General features: G+C 44.4%; 1 protein-coding gene across 1 annotated transcript in view; it reads right to left on the bottom strand.

The window, feature by feature from the left end:
* Positions 1–7002: 7002 nt before the first annotated feature.
* Positions 7003–25055, bottom strand: part of LOC137032484 (microfibril-associated glycoprotein 4-like) — a 71596-nt gene continuing 53543 nt past the window's right edge. The window contains exons 5-6 of the mRNA XM_067404247.1: positions 7320–7378; positions 7003–7257 (exon numbers count right to left, since the gene is read on the bottom strand). Coding sequence (XP_067260348.1) covers positions 7003–7257; positions 7320–7378 — 314 coding nt within the window. The remainder of the gene's footprint in view (positions 7258–7319; positions 7379–25055) is intronic.

The following is a 25055-nucleotide window of genomic DNA, read 5'->3' on the forward strand; positions in this document are numbered from 1 at the left end:
CCCAACGAGCTCATCCGCAAACCCTATGATTGCAGCCACTGTTAAGCCTTAGCAAAAACTGGGGCCAGAACCACCAGGCAGAAATGCAGACAGCTCTTCCCTCGGGAAGAGTACCAAGCGAGAACAGAGTAAACAACAGACACACACATAGCAGTGCCCTCAAGCACTGTGTATGCGTGCTCCTCTCCAGACAGAAAACGCTCAGAAAAATATGTATATCAAGTGTCAAACCTTGGGACACGGATAAACACACTGTCATGAACGTTTTTAAGGTATATATAGAAAACCCTACCGGAGTCTTTTGGTATAGATGCAATCAGACAGAACAGGACCGAAAGACGAAAAAGATAGTGACTGTCTCTCCAGGCGCTCCCTTTATACATCCGGGTCGCACCGTATGACGTCATAGGCTGTCGCCGGCCAATAGCAATTGGAGTTGTTGGATAGTGTTTTCGACACCTGGGTCACGTGACGGTTCCCCAATGCGTTCTGTTCAGCGCAGAGTGGAGTTCCCTTCGAAAGGGAACTAACATGACGCGTGATCTCTCGTCTCCCTCTGAATGAAGTCCAGTCTGATAGTTCTCAGACAATGAAGTGTAACTTAGTGAATACTAATGACAAAAAATTAGACGCATGTCTAAAGAAACATTGAAATGTCAGGTTTTAAATTGTGTAAATCAAATCGAAAACAAACATTCTATGTTTATGTAATTTGTATGGAAAGAGAGCCATGTCAGAAGTCTGTGATTCAGCTCATTATCCACTAATGCGGCCATGCCCACGGAGCCAGCGCTATTCAGAGGCTAATTCTGAGGCAACACATGCATACATCGTCTCAATCGTGTATTTATTGTCTTAAAAAGTGTTTATCTGGATGTTAAAGCCATGGTTTGCGACCTCTAGAAGACATAACGTTAGTTCCTGGTTCCTGTTCTTGTTTAGATGAATTTGTGGACAAAAGGGACAGAGCGCCCTCCGGCTGCAAGTATGAATTGAAAACACCAGCGCTCATAGTGATGACAATAAATATTGAATAAATATTACTCCTCTGTACAGAAAATTTACATAAACATATGAGAATCCATCAATATTTCTCCAAATGTGCATGCTTTTAAGCTAAAAGCCTATATGAAATGCCATAGAGGTAACATAATTGTTCAGACACTTTGCATCACATAAATACATTATATTTTAAAGAATATAATAGAAAACCATTTAAATTGTAATAATATTTCACAGTATTGCTGTTTTTTCTGTATGTTTGAGACATTGAGACAGCTTGAGACATGATCACAGAGGGTTATTTCACAGCCTACCTGACTGAAAGAGCTCATTATTTATGCAGGTCATTAGAGCTCTTTGTGCGATTCTTTTGTCTTCTGAGGTGAGAATCACACATTATTCATGATGATTCACGCCTCCACGCATACTGTGTTTCTTGACAAAATGTGTCTTAGAAAATTTAAATCTCTCTGTTTTTTTTATATGAAGGAGTAGGCAGAATAATTTTTACATCATTTTGAAGCAAAAACTCTAGTCCACAACCTCCAGTACCCAGAAGTCTTGTGAACACAGATTTAATATATTTTTTAGGCTTTATTTCAGTGACTCAAGTTTTTTTGTTTTTTCAATAACCACACATAAACATTATTCCTTCAAAAATACAAACATGTACATACATGTTCCTCACATATTATGGTAGCCTAGCTTGTGCTGAATACAGTGTAATGACACTTTTTCCATTAATATGTTTATGAACAACTGAAAAAAGCACAAATGTCAGGGCATGTCAAAACTTCTCCAGGCCCCAAATCAGCCTCAGACTCCAGAGGGTTAACCACATTTAACAGTACATTAGCAACATGCTAACGAAACATTTAGAAAGACAATTTACAAATATCACTAAAAATATCATGTTATCATGGATCATGTCAGTTATTATTGCTCCATCTGCCATTTTTCACTGTTGTTCTTGCTTGCTTACCTAGTCTGATGATTCAGCTGTGCAGATCCAGACGTTAATACCGGCTTGTCTAATGCCTTGAACATGGGCTGGCATATGCAAATATTGGGGGCATAAATATTAATGACCCCGACTGTTAAGTAAACAATATGTAAACAAATGAGATTTACATAAGAAGGAGGAAACAATGGAGTTTGAGACTCACTGTATGCCATTTCCATGTACTGAACTCTTGTTATTTAACTATGCCGAGGTAAATTCAATTTTGAATTCTAGGGCACCTTTAATATACAAATGTTGCCCTATTCAAATAAATATTTTTTAATAAAAATGTTGCCATAGTCAAAATAAAATGTTGCAATATTGTTGCCATAAAAGTTTTAAAATATAAGCGTGTCACTAATTAAACTAGTATATAAGTTTAATTGGATGTCTACATCTCAAGAGAATGCAGAATTCAAGCAACAAATTATGTTTTATAAAAAAAGTTTGGGAGAAACACATTCATTCGGTCTTTCTTATAAGCTCGAGAGGAGGAATATATAGAGAGAGCTGACTCGCTTATAGTTACTTAAACGGTTTTCTGCATCACTTCTCCAACCCGCTCCTCACTCTGCTGGGGATACGGGGAAAACTTTGAGTTTGGGATAAATTTCAAGCTCAGAGCCCTCCATCCCCTTGGTCAGCACACCAAATACGCTTATTATATGTGTATTTTTTACTCTATTCAATCATTTGTAAATGTGAACTCATGAAAACCACCGCCACAGGTAATCAGACAATATTTATTTATTTGTTGATGTGTTTCATCATAGATTCAAATCTATAAATCAAAATTTATTGCAATTATGAAGAAAAGGTTCAGCACCCAAGGCTCTATCCTTTATTCCCTCAATGTACAGTGTCTTTGGGTGGATTAGGACTGTTCGTGATTTGGTCTTAGTGATTTAGGAGTCCTCTTGACTACTCATAACGTTTCACAGATTTAAGAGCTAGTTTTAGTGCTAAAATGCTTTGTGAAATACTCCTAAAATTAGGACTGACACGCCCATTATTTTTAAGAGTTTCTCCTAAATCGGCAATTCAGGAGCTACTATTAGCCTTAAGATGTTTTGTGAATACATGTTGTTTTGTGTTTTTGGAAACACAACCCCCCAGCAAAGTACAGCATAGAAAAGAACACTGGCTAAGATCCCTTGATAAAAAAACATCTAAAAACTGTATACTGACGTTAAATGATCTAAGTTTCAGTGTGAATAAGAAGGGAGCTAAGACTGTGCCCTGAGGTACTCCAGTATTAGTTAAAGTAGTATCAGAAAGATTTTTTCCAAGCCTAACAAACTGTGGTCGTGATAAGAGGTAATCTAAAATCCATGAAATGGTTGAATTGTGCAATTTAAAATCAATAAATTTTTTTGGCTAAAATATGTGGTTGTATAGTATTAAAAGCACTCGAAAAATCAAAAAACATGATCCTAACAGAGCTGGGAGTAGTTTCAAGATGACTATAAATGTTATGGACCATAAAAAGTAAAGCATCATCTACCCCAACACCCTTCTTATATGCAAATTGCAAGAGGACCTGAAAAACAGACATCTGCCTAGTCAGGTGATCCAATACAACCCTCTCAAAACACTTCATAATATGAGAAGTTAAAGCAATAGGCCTCAGATTGGCAAGGTTGTTGGACACCTTAGCTTTTTTGGGAATAGGGACAAGGCAAGCTGTTTTCCACATAGCTGGAATCTTTGCAGAGGACAGAGACAAAGAAAACAATGAATGAAGGACGGAGCAAAGCTGGTCAGCACACACTTTAAGGGTGCGTGGATAAACACCATTGGGGCCTGCTGCCTTATTAGATTTAATACGCTTTAACTACTGACGAACCTCTTCAATGATAAGATTAATAGCTGGGCTACAATCCTCAAGGCTGTACTGCCTAAGATTAGAAAGAACATTCTCGTGTAGAGAAGAAAAATCAAATTCATCAAACCTGGCAAAAAAAGCACTGGCATCATTAGCCTGTATACCTAGTTGACATAAACTGGGATTACTGGTCCCATATCCAGTAATAGACTTCATACCATTCCATAGCCCTCTTGTGTTGGTACAGGACATATTTCCTTCAACCCTTGCCTTATTTTTTGTTTGCCCTATTTGATAATGACTTTCAACTCTCTTTGAGCATCTTTAATCTTTTCTTTATCACCACTATAAAAAGCAACTTTCTTTCTATTAATAGCAGCTTTAACTTCTCTGGTAACCCATGGTTAATTATTGGGAAAAAATTTAATTCGTTTACTGGGGATTAAAGACTCAACACAATAATTAATATAACAAGTCACTTTGTCAGAAATACTGTCCAAATCACTATCTCCATCAAAAAACACAATCCAATCTGTGCATTCAAAGCACCCCCTTAGTATTTCACAGGCATCCTCTGACCAGATGCACACAGTAAGAAAGAGAAATAAGAACACAAACTACAACTTTCTTCAGCCACAGCCTTAGATGAACTGAAGATAAAAGACATTAAATCTCTGAAGATCTGATTCCACAACTCCACAAACAGCATTACCAGCTTCACTTATTACTAACCAGACTGACTTTATTTCTGTCACACGTCTACAGAAGATCTTATTGAGAATTAACAGAGGTTTAGATGTTGATGCTTTGTTGAAAATGTTAAGGTTGAGAATAAAATAGAATCACCATCATGTAGATCGGTGTTTGCTTTAGTTGCGCTCTTGACTCTTGACTTTTGTTGAGTTGCTTCTTTATCAGCTGTTTTCAGGAAATATTTCTGCACTGATAAAGCAGATCAACATGTCTGTTGTAGTTTGTGTTCTTATTTCTCTTTCTTTCAGTGTTTGTTCACAGCAGGTGTTTGAATGATTGAAAGAATGTTTCAGGAACATCTTACAAACATTTAAATAACATTCTACTAACATTAAGGAAACTGAACATTTTCATGTTTTTGGAATGTTACAAATCAACGTTCCTACAATGTTGAATTTTAGATCAAAATTAATTTGAAAGAACGTTTGAGGAACATTATACCTTATAAAAACGTTCCTGTAATGTCAAGAAAACTGGATGTTTTTAATGTTCCCAGAACAAACACTGAACATTTAAAGAACGTTCTATAACAAAATTCTGTTAGCTGGGATCTTGCATTGTTTGCTACTGAATGAACTGACTGTTAAAAGTACTAATATGAAAGAAGATCATACTGTTGTGTTTCTGTGATTAAACCAAATGTTCTTATTACACGTCACAATGATCTTGTGTTTTGAAATTATGTTTATGTAGAATGAAAATTTGTACAACTAGTATTAAAGTACAAGTGTGATCAGTTTGAAGTTTTGAAAATATACTTGTAAAAAAAAGCACCAAAGCGAAAACAAAAACTGTAATAAAAAGCATGTACAGTATATTCTCAAATTCACACACAGCTGGAAGTCATGTGAGTTGAAACTAAGCCAAACTTACAAAAGAGCATAAACACACCATGCCAGAAGCACAAAATATCACGTTCCAATTTCATTTTTTTTTTCCAGGACATAAAATATTTGTTCAGATTTTATCTGAAAACAAAACAAACAATGCTTCATATTTTGTATTTATCTATGATCTGGTTAATGTTGATAACTATTAAAACACACAATGACTTGTGAACACATTCAAATGATTTAACCCTCTTGTAAGTCGTTGTCGTATGGCAAAAAATTAATTTCTATTTCCTTGTTATTCAGAAAAAAAATACAATATATTGCACTATGGAAATTAAAGGCGCAGGCCTGTCGGTAGCCAATGATGAGCTGTTTTTAAGTCACATGGCATGTGAATAATGTCCTTCTAAAACACTTTTTCCTACAGTCACCCTCACACTGAAGACGCTTGTTGAAGTGCTCCAGAAGTTGCTCTTTTAACCTCATTTCTAAACATCTCTTCTCAAAGGGGTATTTTTTGCAGCATCTTAGATAAGTAAATTAGATATTTTTATTCACAAATCAAGTTTGCCGAACATAGTTTTACTGTAAATTGAGAAAATATCAATGTTTACATATGGAAACGCTGTACCACAGTGGAGGTCCTGTCAAGTACAGACCCTGGATTTACTGTAACTTATGGCAGGATCTTGGTATTTGTGGGATATTTAAGGAGGGATCTCTACTTTCCTTTGATAGCATCTCAAGATATAATTTACCTAGGCTATATTTTCAAAAATATTACTGTCACTTCTAAATATTCATTCTCAGTTATTGAGAAAATCCTTCTGAAACCTCCTCCGGACAAATTCATTCTTCTTTTCTATAAAGCTCTATACAGATTGATTTGGGAAAGAGCTCAGGGTGGATATTTTATTTATGGATTATTATCTAAAATTTATAGATGTTTTTATTCTTCTTTTTATGCACCTGCATACCAAAGCAAATTCCTTGTACATGTTGTAGTTGTCAATAAAAGTGGATTCTGACTCTGATATTTTGGAAGAGGAGTGGGAGACGGTCTGGTCCCAGACCAATAGGCTTTCAGTGTGTAACAGAATCCTCATATTAAGATTCATATAAGACACACAATTCAACTATTTCACTGCTCTGCCCTGAATGAAGTCTGATATAGGAGGTTATACTCATTGTATACAGGACTGTCATGTGATTCAGACTTACTGGTCCAGAGTTGTGGTTCAATTAAATAACATCTTTTCATGTATGAACGATGTTGTACTCAGTTATGTACAGCTAAGGGCAGCCTTTACCTAAAATTTTACCTAATGTTGAATACTGTTAAATGACATTAATGTAATAAGATGACTTCTTCTGTGGCGTACGTTATTGCATGTACACTGTTCTTATGTGAGCTCCTGTTTTCTGTTTTCATCTGGGCAGACTTCAAGCCCTCTGACAGACAATAAAAGCTGACCAAAAAATAAAGACAACATCATTGGTTTACTCAGTTGCATGGTTAAGGAAGGAAAGCACAACATTAAATCTTGTTATATAGCAGATGATTGCTTCTAGAAACACTAATATTCCTAACTACTAATATGCTGAAGGATTTCAAACTGACAGTGAAACTGCTCTTCCAGGTTGACCAAACAACACCAATGCTGAAATGGACTGAAGATATCTTCTCCCCATAAATACACACCGTTGGGGTTTGCATTGAGACAAAATTTGTACCAAAATGCCCCCAGAAACTCTTCAGCACAGTTTTCTCCATAGGAGTCTTGGTCTTTGTCAAAGGTGGAGAACTTCTGATCATTATGGGCAGATAAAGAAGAGCATCGCTGAGGACAGTAACTCAACTGGAATGAGTTTTCATGAGTATGAATGAAAGTGTCCTACCTGCTCCTCCATCAGTGAATCCTGAAACATGCAGTTTATACCCGTCAGTTTCAGGACCCACAGAGAAGGACGAGTACAGAGCAAAACCCTTGCTTCCAGTGAAATCCTCCAGATCCACTCTCAGCATGTACTTCCTGTTACGTGTCAGCTGGTGCATGTTCTCCAGCCCTGTTCACACACACACATGAAGAACATGTTCAACCAGACACTGGACACTGCACTTTGTTCATTTTCGTGAGCTCAGTCAGTCAGTTACATGCACTGTCGCCCGCATACAGTTCCACAGAAAACTCAGGTGTGCGTGTGCAACAGCACATGTGAGAGTTAATTACAGCATGAGGACAACAAAAGAGCCTTCGCAGCCTAACCAGGATTTTTTTTTCTTGAAACTGGTCTCGATGTGATTTGTAATAAATGAAGTAATTTCTCCTTTAGTTCACACAGGTATCATGACAAATATAATCCACACAGTTTCACAACCAAAAGTTGGCACTTTTCTTAATATTTTTAATCCTTTAAATGGATAGTTCACCCAAAAATGAAAATTTGATTTTTATCTGCTTACCCCCAGTGCATCCAAGATGTAGGTGACATTTTTTCTTCAGTCGATCACAAATGATGATTTTTAACTGCAACTGCTGCCCTCTGTCATTCAAATCATTGCAGTAGATGGGAACTTCATCTATAAGAGTGAATAAACCTTGCTTAGACAAATCCAAATGAAACCCTGCGGCTCGTGACGACACATTAATGTCCTAAGACACGAAACGATCGGTTTGTGAGAGAAACCAAACATTATTTATATCATTTTTTACCTCTAATACACCACTATGTCCAACTTCGTTCAGCTTCCTGTTAGTGAGGTCAAAAAACGCGTTGTGATGACGGAAGTGATGTCTCGCCCATATACTTCAATGAGCGCGAGACATCACTTCCGTTGTCAGAGCGCGATCTGACCTCATGATATAAATACTGTTCGGTTTCTCACACAAACCGATCGTTTCGTGTCTTAGGACATTAATGTGTCGTCACGAGCCACAGGGTTTCATTTGGATTTGTCTAAGCAAGGTTTATTCACTCTTATAGATGAAGTTCCCATCTACTGCAATGATTTGAATGACAGAGGGCAGCGGTTGCAGTTAAAAATCATCATTTGTGATCGACTGAAGAAAAAAATGTCACCTACATCTTGGATGCACTGGGGGTAAGCAGATAAATATCAAATTTTCATTTTTGGGTGAACTATCCCTTTAATTGGCGGCGTATCCTGTGGGATACAAACATTTGAGAGGCTGTGGGGAGAGTCAGGGAAAGTTTAGGTCTCATTTCTTGGTTTCATGTTGAAAGGGTGTTTGTTGTGAATCGTCTCAGGTTACGTATGTAACCATAGTTCCCTGAGATAGGGAACGAGACGCTGCGTCCGATAGGAACGCTTTGGGAACGCCTCCAGCGTGATAGCGTCTGATGCACGACTGTCAACTAGTCCAATGGCGAGAGTGAACGTCACGGGCGGGTGACGTCACGACCAGGAAAGGATAAATACACATCCGGTGCAACCGGCTTCAGCTAAATACTGCCGAGGCAAAACGATCACAGGGATGCAGGGAGTATGGCAACGCGACGCAGCGTCTCGTTCCCTATCTCAGGGAACTATGGTTACATACGTAACCTGAGACGTTCCCTTTCGAGGGAACTCGCGCTGCGTCCGATAGGAACGCTTTGGGAACGATATACCAAAACGCCATAATCACAAATACCTGTCTGTGTGAAACTCTGGCACACTTAAGACAGCAAAACCGATGATCCTGGAGCTGCGTCCAGGTCAAGGTCATAATACCTTACAAAGGTGAGTGGCGAGGACCAACCGGCCGCATCGCAGATCTCTTTGAGGGAAACCCCGAGATTAAGGCCTTGGAGGCCGCCATACTCCTAGTCGAATGTGCTCTGACAGCTAATGGACACTGCTGGCCAGAGACCTCGTAAGCAAGTGAAATAGCCTCGACTATCCACTTGCTTACCGTGTGTTTAGATGCTGGACGACCTCTGTTATGTGGTCCAAAGCACACAAATAACTGATCTGCTTTCCTCCACAGGGCAGTTCTGTGGACATATGTGTCCAACGCTCGCACTGGACACAGTAGATTCGACTTCTCCTGGTCTGGTGTAATGAATGGAGGAGGATAAAAAGGCTTGCAGCACAATAGGCCTTGGAACATTAGTCAAAACCTTCGGAATATATCCAGGTTTGGGGTAAAGGAAGGCTTTGACCATCCCCGGAGCAAACTCAAGACAGGTCGGGGACACTGAAAGGGCCTGAAGGTCTCCTACTCTTTTAAGGGATGATACGGCGAGAAGGAAGACAGTCTTAAGTGTCAGGAACTTATCTGAGACTGACTCAATAGGCTCAAATGGAGCTGTAGATAGGCCTTCTAACACAATAGCCAAATCCCAAGCAGGGACCCTCGTGCGCATCGCAGGCCTCAGCCTCTGGGTGCCACGGAGGAAACGAATGACTAATGGGTTCTTCCCAACAGTAGTACCATCCACATGGGCATGGTAAGCAGATATAGTCGACACATAAACTTTAAGTGTAGATGGGGTTAACCCAGATGAGAAACGGCACTGCAGGAACTCAAGTACTGAACCAATCTGGCAGTAGACTGGATCCAACTGTCGTTCTTGACACCAGGAAGTGAACAGTTTCCACTTCAGGGCATATAGTTTCCTCGTGGAAGGAGCTCTGGACTGTAGAATGGTCTCTACAACCTCAGTTGAGAGACCAGCTTCTATGAGCTTGGCCCCCTCAGAGGCCAAACCCACAGATTCCACATTTCTGGACGGGGATGCAGAATCGTGCCCCCGCCTGAGACAGGAGGTCCCTCCTGATCGGAATCTTCCAAGGTGAGCCATCGAGAAGAGCTATCAGGTCCGAGAACCATATTCGGCTCGGCCAGTGAGGTGCTACTAGCAATAGAGTTATCCCTTCCTGGCGAACTTTCTCCAGAACTCCCGGGAGCAAAACAACTGGGGGAAAAGCATACAGACGCAGCCTCGGCCACGTCTGTACCATGGCGTCCAGCCCCAGAGGAGCTGGAAGTGTGAGGGAGAACCAAAGTGGACAGTGCGTCGTATCCTGAGACGCGAACAGATCCACTTCCGCTTGGCCATAAATCTCCCATATGAGCTTCACCACCTCCGGGTGAAGTCTCCATTCCCCTGGCCTCAGCCCCTGCCTCGACAGAGTGTCTGCTCCAATATTCTGAATCCCTGGAATATAGATAGCTCTCAAGGAGAGCATCTTCCCCAGAGACCACAGGAGGATCTGTTGCGCCAGTTTGTATAATGGGCGCGACCGCAGACCCCCCTGCCGATTTATATAGGAGACCACCGATGTGTTGTCTGTTCTGACTAGCACATGATGGCCCCTCAGGTCTGGAAGGAAGAACTTCAATGCATTGAAAACTGCCATCATCTCCAGGCAATTTATGTGCCACGAGAGCTGATGACTCTTCCACAGACCCTGAGCTGAGCGGCCTTCCATTACCGCTCCCCAGCCTGTGAGAGAAGCGTCCGTTGTCAAAGTGACACGACGACATCGAGCTCCTAACACAGGGCCCTGGGACAGGAACCAATTCTTCTTCCATATGATCAAGGCGTGGAGACAGCGTCGCGTGATCTTGATCATGCGAAGTGGGTTGCCCCTCGGGGAAAACCCTTTGGTCCTGAGCCACCACTGTAAGGGCCTCATGTACAGCAGGCCAAAAGGTATCACGTTGGACGCTGCTGCCATCAGACCCAACAGTCTCTGAAACTGCCTTACAGTGCGTGACTGGCCTAGCTTCAATTCTTTTACGGCTGATAGAATAGCAGTGATGCGAGCTGGAGAGAGACATGCTCGCATTGTCGCCGAATCCCAAACCACACCAAGAAAAGTGGTCCTCTGTTGTGGAGTAAGTACGCTTTTCTTGGCATTCAGTCTCAACCCCAATTTCCGAATGTGTGCGAGAACGACATCTCGATGCCGAACCGCCATCTCCTCTGACTGTGCCAAAATCAACCAGTCGTCGATATAATTCTGCGTATGCCCTGCAGCCTGAGCGGGGCCAGCGCTGCATCTACACATTTTGTGAATGTGCGGGGTGAGAGAGCTAGGCCGAACGGAAGAACCCGAAATTGGTACGCTTCGACCCCGAAAGCGAACCTCAGGAACTTCCTGTGCTGTGGAAGGATGGAGATATGGAAGTATGCGTCCTTGAGATCTATTGTGACAAACCAATCCTCGGATTTGATTTGAGTCACGATTTGACTTAACGTCAGCATCTTGAATTTTAGCTTTTGAACTGCTCGATTCAGATGACGTAGATCTAAAATAGGGCGCAATCCCCCATCCTTTTTTGGAACCAAGAAATACCGGCTGTAAAACCCCGACTCCCTGTCGGTAACCGGAACCCTCTCTATAGCCTCCTTTGCTAATAAGGTTTTTATTTCTTGCTCCAACACCAAAGCCTGCTGAGGAAGCACTGACGTATGCAGCACTCCTTTGAATAGAGGTGGACGGCACCAAAACTGGATTTTGTAACCTTTCTCTATAATTTGCAGGACCCAACGTGAGATATTTTGAAGAGATTCCCACTCTACCAGAAAATCTACTAAGGGAACCAGCCTCTCGAGGCTGGCCTCTGGTGTTTTGTTCACAGCACATTTTTGATGTAAATTTATCCTCCTCAGAGGATGTGACGCGGTGTCGTGTTGATGTTCTGAACACTGCGTCACTAATTCGGTGGGAACCGCTGCGCCCCGAAGCACCAAGGGTGGCGGGGTTGGCAGAACGGCCCCCTGAGGGCCACGAGGTGGAACGGGCACCGTATACTGAGGTGTGTACTGCACCACCACGTGTGGGGCTGCCCTCAGAAATCTGACGCCACTGGCGTCAGGACTTCTTCTGCCCAGCCTTCTTCGCCTGAAGCAAAACCCTCAGGTCTGTCTTCGGCTTGGAAGGCCTGGGCTGAGAGTGCCGTCCCGGCCCACCGTGTCTTTGGGGTGGAGCTCGAGAGGCGACACTCTCTTTCTGCTGCGCTCGGTACGAGGAGCTGTACGGCTGGGACTGCTCACGCCCAGCAGCCCCAGAAGGTGGATGGCGGCGTGGAAGATACTTTTAAACGCCTCCGCCTGCTTCTTAGCTTCCTGGAACCTGTCGACAACAGATGTGACTGCGTCGCCGAACAGGCCAGATGGTGCAAGCGGAGCGTCGAGGAGAAAGGCCCTGTCTTTATCCTTCAATTCAGACAGATTAAGCCACAGGTGCCTCTCTGTCGCCACCAAGGCTGCCATAGACCGCCCAACAGCTCTGGCGGTCTCCTTTGTGGCTCTTAGAGACAGATCTGTGGCTCGACGAAGTTCTCGAACAGCGTCCGAGCCAATCCCCTCCCCACCATCCAAATCCTTCAACAGGTCTGCTTGGTACGCTTGCAACACAGCCATAGTATGCAAGCACGCACCAGCCTGACCTGCTGCCGTATACGCTTTCCCCACTAACCCTGATGTAGCTTTTAGTGGTTTAGTGGGAAGCGTGGGGGCCTTCAGGGACGATGCTGAACCCGGGGACAGATAACTCGCAAGCGTCTGTTCAACCCGGGGCATCGCCCCATAACCATGCTCTTTCAGCCCTCTTATATTAGAGTAGTGTTTCACATGAGGGCTGAAAAGACGTGATGAGTATGGCTTTTTCCAAGTTTTAGATATCTCATCATGCAAATCAGGGAAAAAGGGAAGGCCCCGTGGTGGAAGTGCTTTGTTTGATGACAGAAACCGCTCGTCCAGTTTGCTTTTTGGACGAGCGCCAAGATTCTCGGCTGGCCACTCGATGTTTAATTTTGACACAGCACGAGAAAGCACATCCACCAGCTCCTCGTACTCAGGGGAAAGTGATGGCGAGTCATCTTCCCCCATATCGACGCTCAGCACGTCTAATTCCTCAGAACTAGAGTGCTGATGCGACGAGCCCTCTCCCTGGGCGGAAGAAGCCGCGGGGCGGGCTTCCGACACCAGAGAGGGGGCGCGGGATCTGCCAGGTGAAGGCTGAGAAAAAGCACTCGTGCTCGTCTCAAACCCCGCTGACAGATCCATCTGCGAGCCCCACGACATCTTTCTCCGCGCTGCCTCGGCAGCAGCGGGTCCAGAGCCGTGAGGAACGCTTGCCTGCGCACTTTCCTCGAAAAGTGCGAGGCGGGAGCGGAGCGTTCTCAGGGGAAGTTTTTCACAATGCTCGCATTCAGCCCCTCGAAGGCTGAAAGAGCATGCTCCGCTCCCAAACACATAACGCACAAATCGTGTGTATCCCCACCCGAGAGAAAACGAGGGCAGGGAGGAGCACACGGTCTAAATGCTTGTGTGTTCGCCATGTTACTGATATATATTGTGCTGTATGATAAAGAGACAGACAACAATAAATAGACAAAGACAGTTTCACAAAGAGCGCTTTTGCTGAGGCAGAAAAGCTGAAGCCGGTTGCACCGGATGTGTATTTATCCTTTCCTGGTCGTGACGTCACCCGCCCGTGACGTTCACTCTCGCCATTGGACTAGTTGACAGTCGTGCATCAGACGCTATCACGCTGGAGGCGTTCCCAAAGCGTTCCTATCGGACGCAGCGCGAGTTCCCTCGAAAGGGAAATTCAGATATACTAACTTTGTTCATAAAGTTTTTGTTTAGCTCACGGGCAGCATTTAAAAACAACGTGACCACCTGTAGTGGGAAATCTACTCACCTTCTGATAAAACTTGATATATTTCACATATTTACAATATTTGGAGGGGACTTGCATGTGTAAAAAGTTGTTGTTCAGTGTTAGCTTATTACATTAATGTTGAACATTTATCAATATGTTTTTCATAATCTGTCTGTAAATGTTTGTACCCCCAGGATATGTCGCCAGTTTAGGGGTATAAATGAATTGAAAACATTGGTTTGGTAATGCCTTTTATGGCCAGATTTTTAAAACATTAATTCTCTCATAACTTAAAGAAAACATTCTTTGTAATATTCTGTTGAACAATAAATATAATGCCTATTTATGAATATATTAATCTATTGTGTCATATTTGATATGCAAATTTCTAGGGCCTATAAATTATCAATATGACCAAATCTTTGCTGAAAAACATTGTACACAATCTGCTGCATTCCTTCTGCCTCTGATTGATAATTCATCATTTTTTCCAAGTAAAGTATTTTTTACTCATAAATCTCATAAAAATTGATTTTTATGAAGTAAATGTGTAATAAATATTTTCTGGACTGAAGCAACTTGGGTTTACTTGATTATTCATACATCATTTTTTAATTTTTTTCATGTTAATGTAAATGTCATATATGACACAACAGGCTTTTGGGGAACATTTATTTGTCCATCTCTCAATTATCATTGATTTGTACATATAATACAGTTTGTATAGTATAAAAAATAATTGTCTATGGAGAGTCCCCACAAAGATAGTGAACCAGACGTGTGTGTGTATGAAATATGATACTCAAAAAAATATGTGCAAACTATATATATATATATATATATATATATATATATATATATATATATATACATATATATATATATATATATATATATATATATATATATATATATATATATATATATATATAGTTTGCACATATTTTTTTGAGTATCATATTTCATATATATATATGCATGTGTTTTTTTGCTGAGCATCATATTTATACATCTGGGCTTTAAAGCTCCTATTCAATTCAATGATAATTGAGAAATGTAAAAATAAATATTCCCCAAAAGCCTGTTCTGTCATATTTGACATTTACATTAACATGAAAAAATATAAAAACGAAGTTTTGGTAACACTTTACAATAAGGTTTGTTAGTTAAACATTAGTTAATGTATTAACACTAACCAATACATTCATTACTGTATTTACTAATCTTCTTTAACGTTAATTAATGAAAATACAGTTGTTCATTTTGGTTCATGTTAGTTCACAGTGTTAGTTCACAGTGTTAACAATGTTAACAAGATTTTAATAATGTATTAGTAAATGCTGAAATTAACATCAACAAATATTAATAAATGCTGTAAAGGTGCAGTTCATTATTAGTTTATGTTAACTAATGTAGTAACTAATGAACCTTATTGTAAAGTTTTATTTTTTACATAAAAAAAATTATGTATGAATATGAATCATTGAGTTTCTTCAGTCCAGTAAATGTTTATCTACATTTACTTTATAAAAATCATTAAAGATTTATGAGCAAAAACAGACTTGACTTTGGAAAAAAGTATGAATTATCAATCAGAGGACAGAAGGAATGCAGTAGATTGTGTACAAAAGATTTTTTTTAGCAAAGTTTTGGTCTTATTGATAATTTAAAGGCCCTAGAATTTTGCATATTAAATATGATACAGTAATATATAAATAGGCATTATACTTCTTGTTCAACATTATTTTACAAAGAATGTTTAGTTTGAGTTAAGTTTAGAGAGAATAAATGTTTTAAAAAGGTAGCTTGCCAATTTGCATTGCCAAACAAGCATTCTGTTTTCAGATCATTCAGAGAGGCAACATGTTCTAGAGATAAAAAATAAAATTCATGGGTTTTTTTTGTTTGTTTTTTTTATTTTTTGTTTTTTCATGAAATTGTTTTATTTATGTCCTAATTAGATGAAAAATAGCAATAAATTAACTTTCTGATTTCTCTTTATGGTCTTGCCCTTTTTAGGGCTAGTATTAAATTTAACTGTGCTGAATGAACACAATTTGTAGTTTGGATTAATTTCCTTAATGATTAATTATTATTTTGGGTGTAAATGTGGTCTTTCTCATAATGCACTTTATAGATTTCAAGAATGTTCCCTGTTTTGTTTGACGTGTTTTCTGTGCTTCAGTGCCTGGTGGCTGCTTGCCACTATCTTCTTTTTCTTGAATGGATGTATATGGCAGCACATAAAACAATTTGGTCAAAAGTGATGAACATTGGCACACAGATAGAAGAGAGTCTGAACATTGACCATAGAGTTCCCATTCAGTCAGTCACGTTCGACGTTACGTTGATACTGACGTAATGGGGTCTCGCTAGGGAGCCCAATCACCTCCAAGGATACAAAACAAGCCAATGGGAATTGGCCTGTGAGATTTACATGCCGGGCCCCTCCCCCGGCATCCGGGTATAAATAGGGCCGGCATACTCACCTTCATTCATACTTTTGCTTTGGAGCCGATTGGCTGATCATCTTTCACCTCCTTAAAAGAGTGAAATTTCAGAGAGAGCAAAAACAGCAATTCTAATTGCTATAAGGACACGGTCCTGCAAACAGCAATTTTAATTGCTACGTCCTGTTTTTGTTCCGGTGGCCTGCTCGAGTCTCTCCAGCTGGTGGGAAGGCACATTCAGCGATGGGAGTGACGACGCGCTGCCCACAGGACGGTGCTACGCCCATCCCTGGGTGCTTCGGCTGGTGAGGTATACTAAAAGAGCAAGCACGGGCGATCAGCGTCTTTTTCAAGATGTCTTTTCGTCCATGTGTTTCTGGATGCGGTCGTTTCCTGACCTCTTCTGACGGCCACGATCACTGCCTCATGTGTCTGGGTATACCGCACGCTGAGTCGGCGCTCGTGGATGGTACATGCCCTCACTGCGAGGGCATGTCCATGTTGGTGTTGAGATCGCGCCTCTCCTTCTTTGACACGGAGGTGAGAGGCCCCTCTGTCACTACCCCACCGTCAGCGGCTGTAGCGGCCGCTGGCCAGGCTAGTGCTCTGGGAGATCTGAGGATCACGGTGGGAGCCACTTCGTCGGGTCCGTCCCCACGAACCTCCCACCCCTCAACAACACCATGTGCCGTTCAGATGCCGCCTGCTGTCGCGGGGCCCTCTTCGGGGGTGCCCCACGTCACCTTTGGCGCTCCGGAAGAGGATCGGATGTCGATCGCTGCATCGGGGAGTGGGTTGAACGGCTCAGAGTCCGACGATGACTCCGAGCTTCCGCCCTCAGGGGCGGTTGCTCAGTCGGAGGCGGACTCTGAGTTAACAGCCATGCTTGCCCGGGCTCGAGTGGAACCCTCCACCGTGTCCCGAGCGCTCGCGGCTGGATGACTGGTTTCTGGGGTCGGGCCGTAACCGTCGAGGACTTTGCCCAGCAGTTCTCGGCGGTGCAGAAACAGACGGAGGCCATCAAACACATCTTGCCCAGGCGGGATGATGCCACCAATCCGCCTCGGGCCGTGCCTCCGTCTGCTCCTCGCCGAGGGCGTCCCCCTGCGGCTCAGGCTCCTGTGAGGTCGGAACCCTCCCATCCTCCTCGAGCCACCCGCAGGAAGGCCACGCCCCCCGCCCAGACCGCCAAGCCTCCTTCTAAAAAGAAGAAGGCTAAGAAGCGGCCCTGAGATGGGAGACCCGGAGGTTTCGGAGGCTGCTCAGGAGACGGGGACCGCTCCGCTCCTTCCCCCGGGCCCTGTCCTGTGAATCCTGTGTTGTTTTTTTTAGTTCCGCCGCTGGCCGCAAGGCCCACCCTTTCAATAAAAGAGCAATTTCTGAAACCTCTGGGTCATATAAGAAGGTCTGTGCTGGGGGTGAGCGAGCTTTCGCTCCCTCTCTCTCAGCCATTCCTTCCTTCACCACGGGCAGGGTCTTGGCGCCCCGGGAACGCAATGCCTTCCCACGCCACCCTGCCCACTCGGAGCCATGTGAGTGGACCCGACTCACAGCCTCGACTTCGGGACGCACTGCCTCCCGAGTTGGGCCACAGTGCTCCATGCTGCCCCCCCGTGGGTACTTCTGTTGTCCGAATGGTTTCACTCATACGGAGCTTGGGGGCGTGGCTACGCCTTCCCAACCCGTCCCGTTGGCTCATTCGGACAATCAGACTCGGCTATGCGATTCAGTTCGCCAGGCGTCCCACCAGGTTCAGTGGCGTTCTGTTCACCTCGGTGACAGGTCCCAACGCCTCTGTCCTGCGGGCGGAGATTGTGGTTCTTTTGGTGAAGGACGCAATAGAGCCTGTCCCTCCAGCCGAGATGAAATCTGGGTTTTACAGCACTTACTTCATAGTACCCAAGAAAGGCGGGGGGTTACGACCAATCCTGGACCTGCGTGTCTTGAATCGGGCCCTTCACAGGCTCCCGTTCAAGATGCTCACGGTGAAACACATTCTCACGTGCGTTCGTGCCCAGGATTGGTTTGCAGCTATCGACCTGAAGGACGCATACTTTCATGTCTCGATCCTTCCTCGACACAGACCGTTCCTACGGTTTGCGTTCGAGGGGCGGGCATATCAGTACAGGGTCCTACCCTTCGGGCTGTCCCTGTCTCCTCGCGTCTTTACCAAAGTCGCAGAGGGGGCCCTTGCCCCGCTCAGGGAAGTGGGCGTTCGCATCCTCAACTACCTCAACGACTGGCTCATTTTGGCCCAGTCACGAGAGCAGTTGTGCGAACACAGGGACCTGGTGCTCAGGCACCTCAGCCAGTTGGGGCTTCGGGTCAACCAGGAGAAGAGCAAGCTCTGCCCCGTGCAGAGCATCTCTTTTCTCGGTGTGGAGCTGGACTCGGTCAACATGACAGCGTGTCTCACCAACGAGCGTGCACAGTCAGTGCTGAACTGCCTGAACTCGTTCTCGCAGAAAACAGCGGTCCCACTGAAACAATTTCAGAGGCTCTTGGGGCATATGGCATCCGCAGCCGCGGTCACGCCGCTCGGATTGCTTCATATGAGACCGCTTCAGCACTGGCTTCACGACCGGGTCCCGAGGTGGGCATGGCACCGTGGCTCACTCCGTGTGGTCATCACACCGGAGTGTCGCCGCACATTCAGCCCGTGGTCAGACCTTGCTTTTCTACGGGCCGGGGTGCCCCTAGCACAAGTGTCCAGGCATGTTGTTGTTACAACAGATGCCTCCACCACCGGCTGGGGTGCCATATGCAGTGGCCAGTCGGCGTTGGGCTCCTGGACAGGACCCCATCGCCATTGGCATATCAACTGCCTCGAGTTGCTGGCAGTACTCCTTGCGCTGCGCCAGTTTAGACCGCTGCTGCAGGGCAAGCATGTACTGGTCCGGACGGACAACACATCGGCGGTAGCGTACATCAACCACCAGGGTGGTCTACGCTCCTGTCGCATGTCGCAACTCGCCCGCCATCTCCTTCTGTGGAGTCAGCGCCGACTCAGGTCGCTGCGCGCCTCCTACATCCCGAGCGAGCTCAATCGTGCGGCCGACGCGCTCTCATGACAGCTCACGCTCCCGGGGGAATGGAGACTCCACCCCCAGGCGGTCCAGCTGATATGGAGCCGGTTCGGGGAAGCACAGGTGGACCTGTTCACTTCTCTGGAATCCGCCCATTGCCAGTTGTTTTATTCGCTGACCGAGGGGACCCTCGGCACGGATGCACTGGCACACAGCTGGCCCCGGGGCCTACGCAAATATGCGTTTCCCCCAGTGAGCCTCCTTGCACAGACCCTGTGCAAGGTCAGGGAGGACGAGGAGCAGGTCTTGCTAGTTGCGCCGTACTGGCCCAACCGGACCTGGTTCCCGGAACTCATGCTCCTCGCGACAGCCCATCCCTGGCACATCCCCCTGAGGAAGGACCTCCTCTCTCAGGGGCAGGGGACCATATGGCACGCACGTCCCGATGTGGTTCCTGGACGGGACGCGGCAGACTTGAGTGGCCTACCGTCCGTGGTAGTCGACACCATCACTTCGGCCAGAGCCCCCTCTACGAGGCGCGCCTATGCCATGAAGTGGAGTCTGTTCGTTGAGTGGTGTTCTTCCCGCCGGGAGGACCTCCGGAAATGCCCGGTCGGTGTTGTGCTTTCCTTCCTTCAAGACGGTTTGGAACGGAGGCTGTCCCCTTCCACCCTGAAGGTCTATGTGGCCGCCATCGCAGCACATCACGATGTGCTCGACGGCAAGCCACTAGGAAAGCACGACCTGATCATCAGGTTCCTCAGAGGCGCCAGGAGGTTAAATCCCCCTAGGCCTCGCCTCATTCCCTCCTGGGACCTCTCCATCGCCCTGAGGGGCTTACGGGGAGCTCCCTTCGAGCCCCTAGAGTCAGTCGAGCTGAAACATCTGTCTCTCAAGACAGTGCTCCTGACCGCGCTCGCCTCCTTCAAGAGGGTTGGGGACCTGCAAGCATTTTCGGTCAGCGATTCGTGCCTGGAATTCGGGCCGGACTACTCCCAGGTTATCCTGAGACCCCGGCCTGGATATGTGCCCAAGGTTCCCACCACTCCCTTCAGGGACCAGGTGGTGAACCTGCAAGCACTGCCCCCGGAGGAGGCAGACCCAGCCCTTGCGTTTCTGTGTCCCGTTCGTTCTCTGCGTGCGGTCCACGTAAAAGCGCAGAGCACGAACGGGACACAGCAACGCAAGGGCTGGGTCTGCCTCCTCCGGGGGCAGTGCTTGCAGGTTCACCACCTCCTTCAAAAGCTCTGAGCAGCTCTTTGTCTGTTTTGGAGGTCAGCAGAAGGGAAAGGCTGTCTCCAAACAGAGGTTGGCCCACTGGATAGTGGATGCCGTCGCCTTGGCGTACCAGTCCCAAGGTGAGCCGTGCCCTCTCGGGTTGCGAACTCACTCCACTCGGGGTGTTGCTTCTTCCTGGGCGTTGGCGCACGGCGCCTCTGCTGCAGACATTTGCAGAGCTGCAGTCTGGGCGACACCGAACACATTCGTGAGGTATTATAACCTCCGAGTGGAACCGGTGTCCACCCGTGTGCTTTCTACTCGTAGTTAGCCATGGGTGTTCGCTTGCTGTGCCATTTCCCTCAGGAGAGGGAATGCGAGCACTTTTTCCGCTCCTCAGTTCAGTTCCCCGTAACGGCAAACCCTGTGGAGTTCCTCCTGCATCTTGCGGCGGCCAGACGTGGCGGAGGTGTCCGGCGCTAGGTCCAGTACTCGTGTGTATGCCCAGTTGGTCTGCCCTTGTACTGGGCTAGATGCCCATATGTCATGATTCCCCTCGGGTAATCCCATATGTGTTTGTCCACGGTAAGGTTTCCCTGACGGTAAACCCGTGTCTTTCCCTGGGCGGCTTCGTTTTGCCCCGTCTCTGATTGCTAGTCGTTCCTCCCGAAAGGTAGGACCTACATCAGAGATCTTCCATATGCGTTACTGTTCTCAGACCAGTCCACATGTGTCTTCCACACGTTACCTCCCTTCGGGCAGGGTGTGGTCTCCGTAGCTTTCCCCTCCTCGGGGAACGCTTTCCTGGCGTTTTTGTCGTTGCTGAAAAACGAGGGATTGAGTTCCGAAGCACTCTTCCCCGTGGGGTAGAAACAGCAGCTTCGACTTCTCCACGGTAACGCCCTGTCCTCTCCATCCCACCGGTATGGAAGACATTCCTGTGCTTGCTCTGGGCGCTGGAGGGTTGCGAGTATGGGCCGCATTTGCATTTGGCACGCCTTAGCCTGCCAGCACCTTCCTCCCTAACACTCGTAACGTGGTTCAGTTGCTATGGCGTTTTCCACGGGACCCCATTGCGTCAGTATCGACGTAACGTCGAACGTGACTGATTGAATGGGAACGTCTAGGTTACTATTGTAACCCCCGTTCCCAGAAGGAGGGAACGGAGACGTTACGTTCCCCTGCCATAGCTTGGAGCCACCGCTGAGCGGCCAGGTACCTATCTCGGCTCCTCAGCAAAAATATAAATGAAGGTGAGTATGCCGGCCCTATTTATACCCGGATGCCGGGGGAGGGGCCCGGCATGTAAATCTCACAGGCCAATTCCCATTGGCTTGTTTTGTATCCTTGGAGGTGATTGGGCTCCCTAGTGAGACCCCATTAACGTCACCGTTCCCTCCTTCTGGGAACGGGGGTTACAATAGTCAAGTCAAGTCAAATTTATTTATATAGCGCTTTTACAATTGGTAATTGTTCAAAGCAGCTTTACATATTAGAAGCACAGAAAAAGGGAAGTGGTTAAAAATAAGCTGTACAACCAAGCGTGGTAATATGTAACATATACAAGATGGTGCTACATTAAGCCAATGTCGGCTGACTCACGGGGTGGAAAAACCCCCCAAGGAGAAAAACCCAGCGTGCTAACACTGGGAAAAAAGTCCTAGGAGGGAAAAAACCCCTTGGAAGATATATATAATATATGTAAATGGATATGGAGATCAAAATCTGAATTATACATTTTTATTATAGAGATTAAAAATAGATTATATATAAATATATGTAAGTGGATACGGGGATTAAAAATCTGAATTATAGATGCAGCCAGAACTGGGTCTGTAGGCCCATTGTCTCCTGGGCTACGTTGTAGTCAGGTCCAGACACAGGTTCTCCATCTGATCTGGATACGACCTGGATCCAGCACCCGGCAAACCTCAGGATAAGCAGAGAGACAGATATTAGCGTAGATGCCATTCTTATTCTGATGTACAGGTATATCTAGTGTTATAGGAAATGTTCTCGGTTCCGGCCGACCTAATTATTGCAGCGTAACAATCCTTTAACGGATTTGAAAAAATGTTTATATATTTTATGTATTATATTTTTTAGATGGAAGAAGGCGGTTTTACAGATACTAGAAACATGACTTTCAAATGAAAGATTGGTATCAAAGAGCACACCCAGGTTCCTAACTGAGGACGAAGATTTAATGGAGCACCCGACGAGTGTTAGAGAGTATTCAAGGTTTTTTCGTGAGGAAGTTTTTGGTCCAAAGATTAGGATATCAGTTTTTTCTGAATTTAATAATAATAAATTCCTTGTCATCCAGTTTTTAATGTCAGCTATGCATTCAGTTAGTTTTGTGAATTTGTAGGTTTCGTCAGGGCGCGAGGAAATATAGAGCTGAGTATCGTCAGCGTAGCAGTGAAAACGAACACCATGCTTCCTAATTATCTCTCCTAAGGGCAGCATGTACAGAGTGAAAAGCAACGATCCTATTACTGAGCCTTGTGGTACCCCATATTTAACTTGTGATCGATACGACATCTCTTCATCAACTACTACAGACTGATAACGGTCAGATAAGTAAGATTTGAACCATGCCAAAGCAATTCCACTAATGCCAATATAGTTTTCAAGTCTTTTTAAAAGAATGTTGTGATCGATAGTGTCAAAAGCAGCACTGAGATCTAATAACACTAATAGAGAAATACAGCCACGATCGGATGATAAGAGTAGATCGTTTGTAACTCTAACGAGAGCAGTCTCAGTACTATGGTATGATCTAAATCCTAACTGGAAATCCTCACAGATTCCATTTCTTTCTAAGAATTTTCTTTCTAACAGTTGTGTTGAAACTGCCTTTTCTAGTATCTTTGACAGAAAAGGTAGATTTGAGATTGGCCTGTAATTTACTAAATCTCTCGGATCTAGTTGAGGTTTTTTAATAAGAGGTTTAATAATAGCCTGCTTAAAAGTTTTTGGCACGTATCCTAGTGATAAAGATGAATTAATTATATCAAGAAGTGGACCTACAACCTGTGGAAACATTTCTTTCAGTAGTTTAGTCGGCATTGGGTCTAACATACATGTTGTTGATTTTGATGATTTGATAAGTTTAGATAATTCTTCCTCTTCTATAGCGGCGAATGATTCTAGTTTTACCTCAGGGACACTACAGTGCACTGTCTGAAGCGAAACTGTAGACGGTTGCATGTTTATAATTTTGTCTCTAATATTGTCAATCTTGCAAGTAAAGAAGTTCATAAAATCATTACTGCTGTGCTCTTTGGAAACGTCAGCAGTTGAATCTCTGTTTCTAGTTAATTTAGCCACTGTGTCAAATAAATACCTAGGATTATGTTTGTTTTCTATTAAGAGGTTTGAAAAATATGTAGATCTAGCATTTCTTATAGCCGTTCTGTACTCAATCATTTTTTCTTTCCATGAAAGGCGAAAAACTTCTAGTTTTGTTTTCTTCCAACCACGTTCAGCTTTTCTAACAGCTCGTTTTAGAGCCCGAGTGTGCTCATCATACCACGGCGTTGGATTAGTTTCCTTAATCTTCTTTAGACGTAAAGGAGCGACTGCATCTAATGTGCTGGAAAAGAGAGAGCCAATAGTTTCTGTTGCAGCATCGAGTTCTTCTAAGTTGTCAGGTATACTAAGGCGATGAAACTGCTCGGGGAGATTATTTATAAAGCAATCTTTAGTGGTAGAAGTGATGGTTCTATCATATTTATGGCTAGGTGGTGGTTTTGTAGCCTTGGCTAACTGTATTATACAGGAGACTAAATAATGATCTGTAGAATTACAACAGCATCAATATCAATTCCATACGACAGTATTAGATCTAAGGTATGATTACGACAATGAGTGGGTCCTGACACGTGTTGTCTAACTCCAATAGAGTTTAAAATGTCTGCAAATGCCAATCCAAATGCGTCTTTATTATTATCTACATGGATATTAAAATCACCAACAACAAGGACTCTATCCGCAGCCAGTACTAACTCTGATAGAAAATCAGCAAATTATTTGATAAAGTCAGTATGGTGCCCTGGTGGCCTGTATACAGTAGCCAGCACAAATGTCAACTTACATAATGTTACATAAAGCACCATCACTTCAAAGGAATTATATTTGAAATTCTTTTGAATGATTCTGAATATATTACTATAAATTACAGCAACATTACCTTTGCCTTTCTGTCGAGGATTGTGTCGATAGTCATAACCTTGAGGACTAGCCATGTATTTAGTAATGAAACTTCCTCAGAAGAAATACATAGAACGCTGCCACCCAACATGAACAGGCCTGAT

The sequence above is a fragment of the Chanodichthys erythropterus genome, chromosome 12 (genome assembly GCF_024489055.1).
Source record: "Chanodichthys erythropterus isolate Z2021 chromosome 12, ASM2448905v1, whole genome shotgun sequence".
Classification (NCBI taxonomy): domain Eukaryota; kingdom Metazoa; phylum Chordata; class Actinopteri; order Cypriniformes; family Xenocyprididae; genus Chanodichthys; species Chanodichthys erythropterus.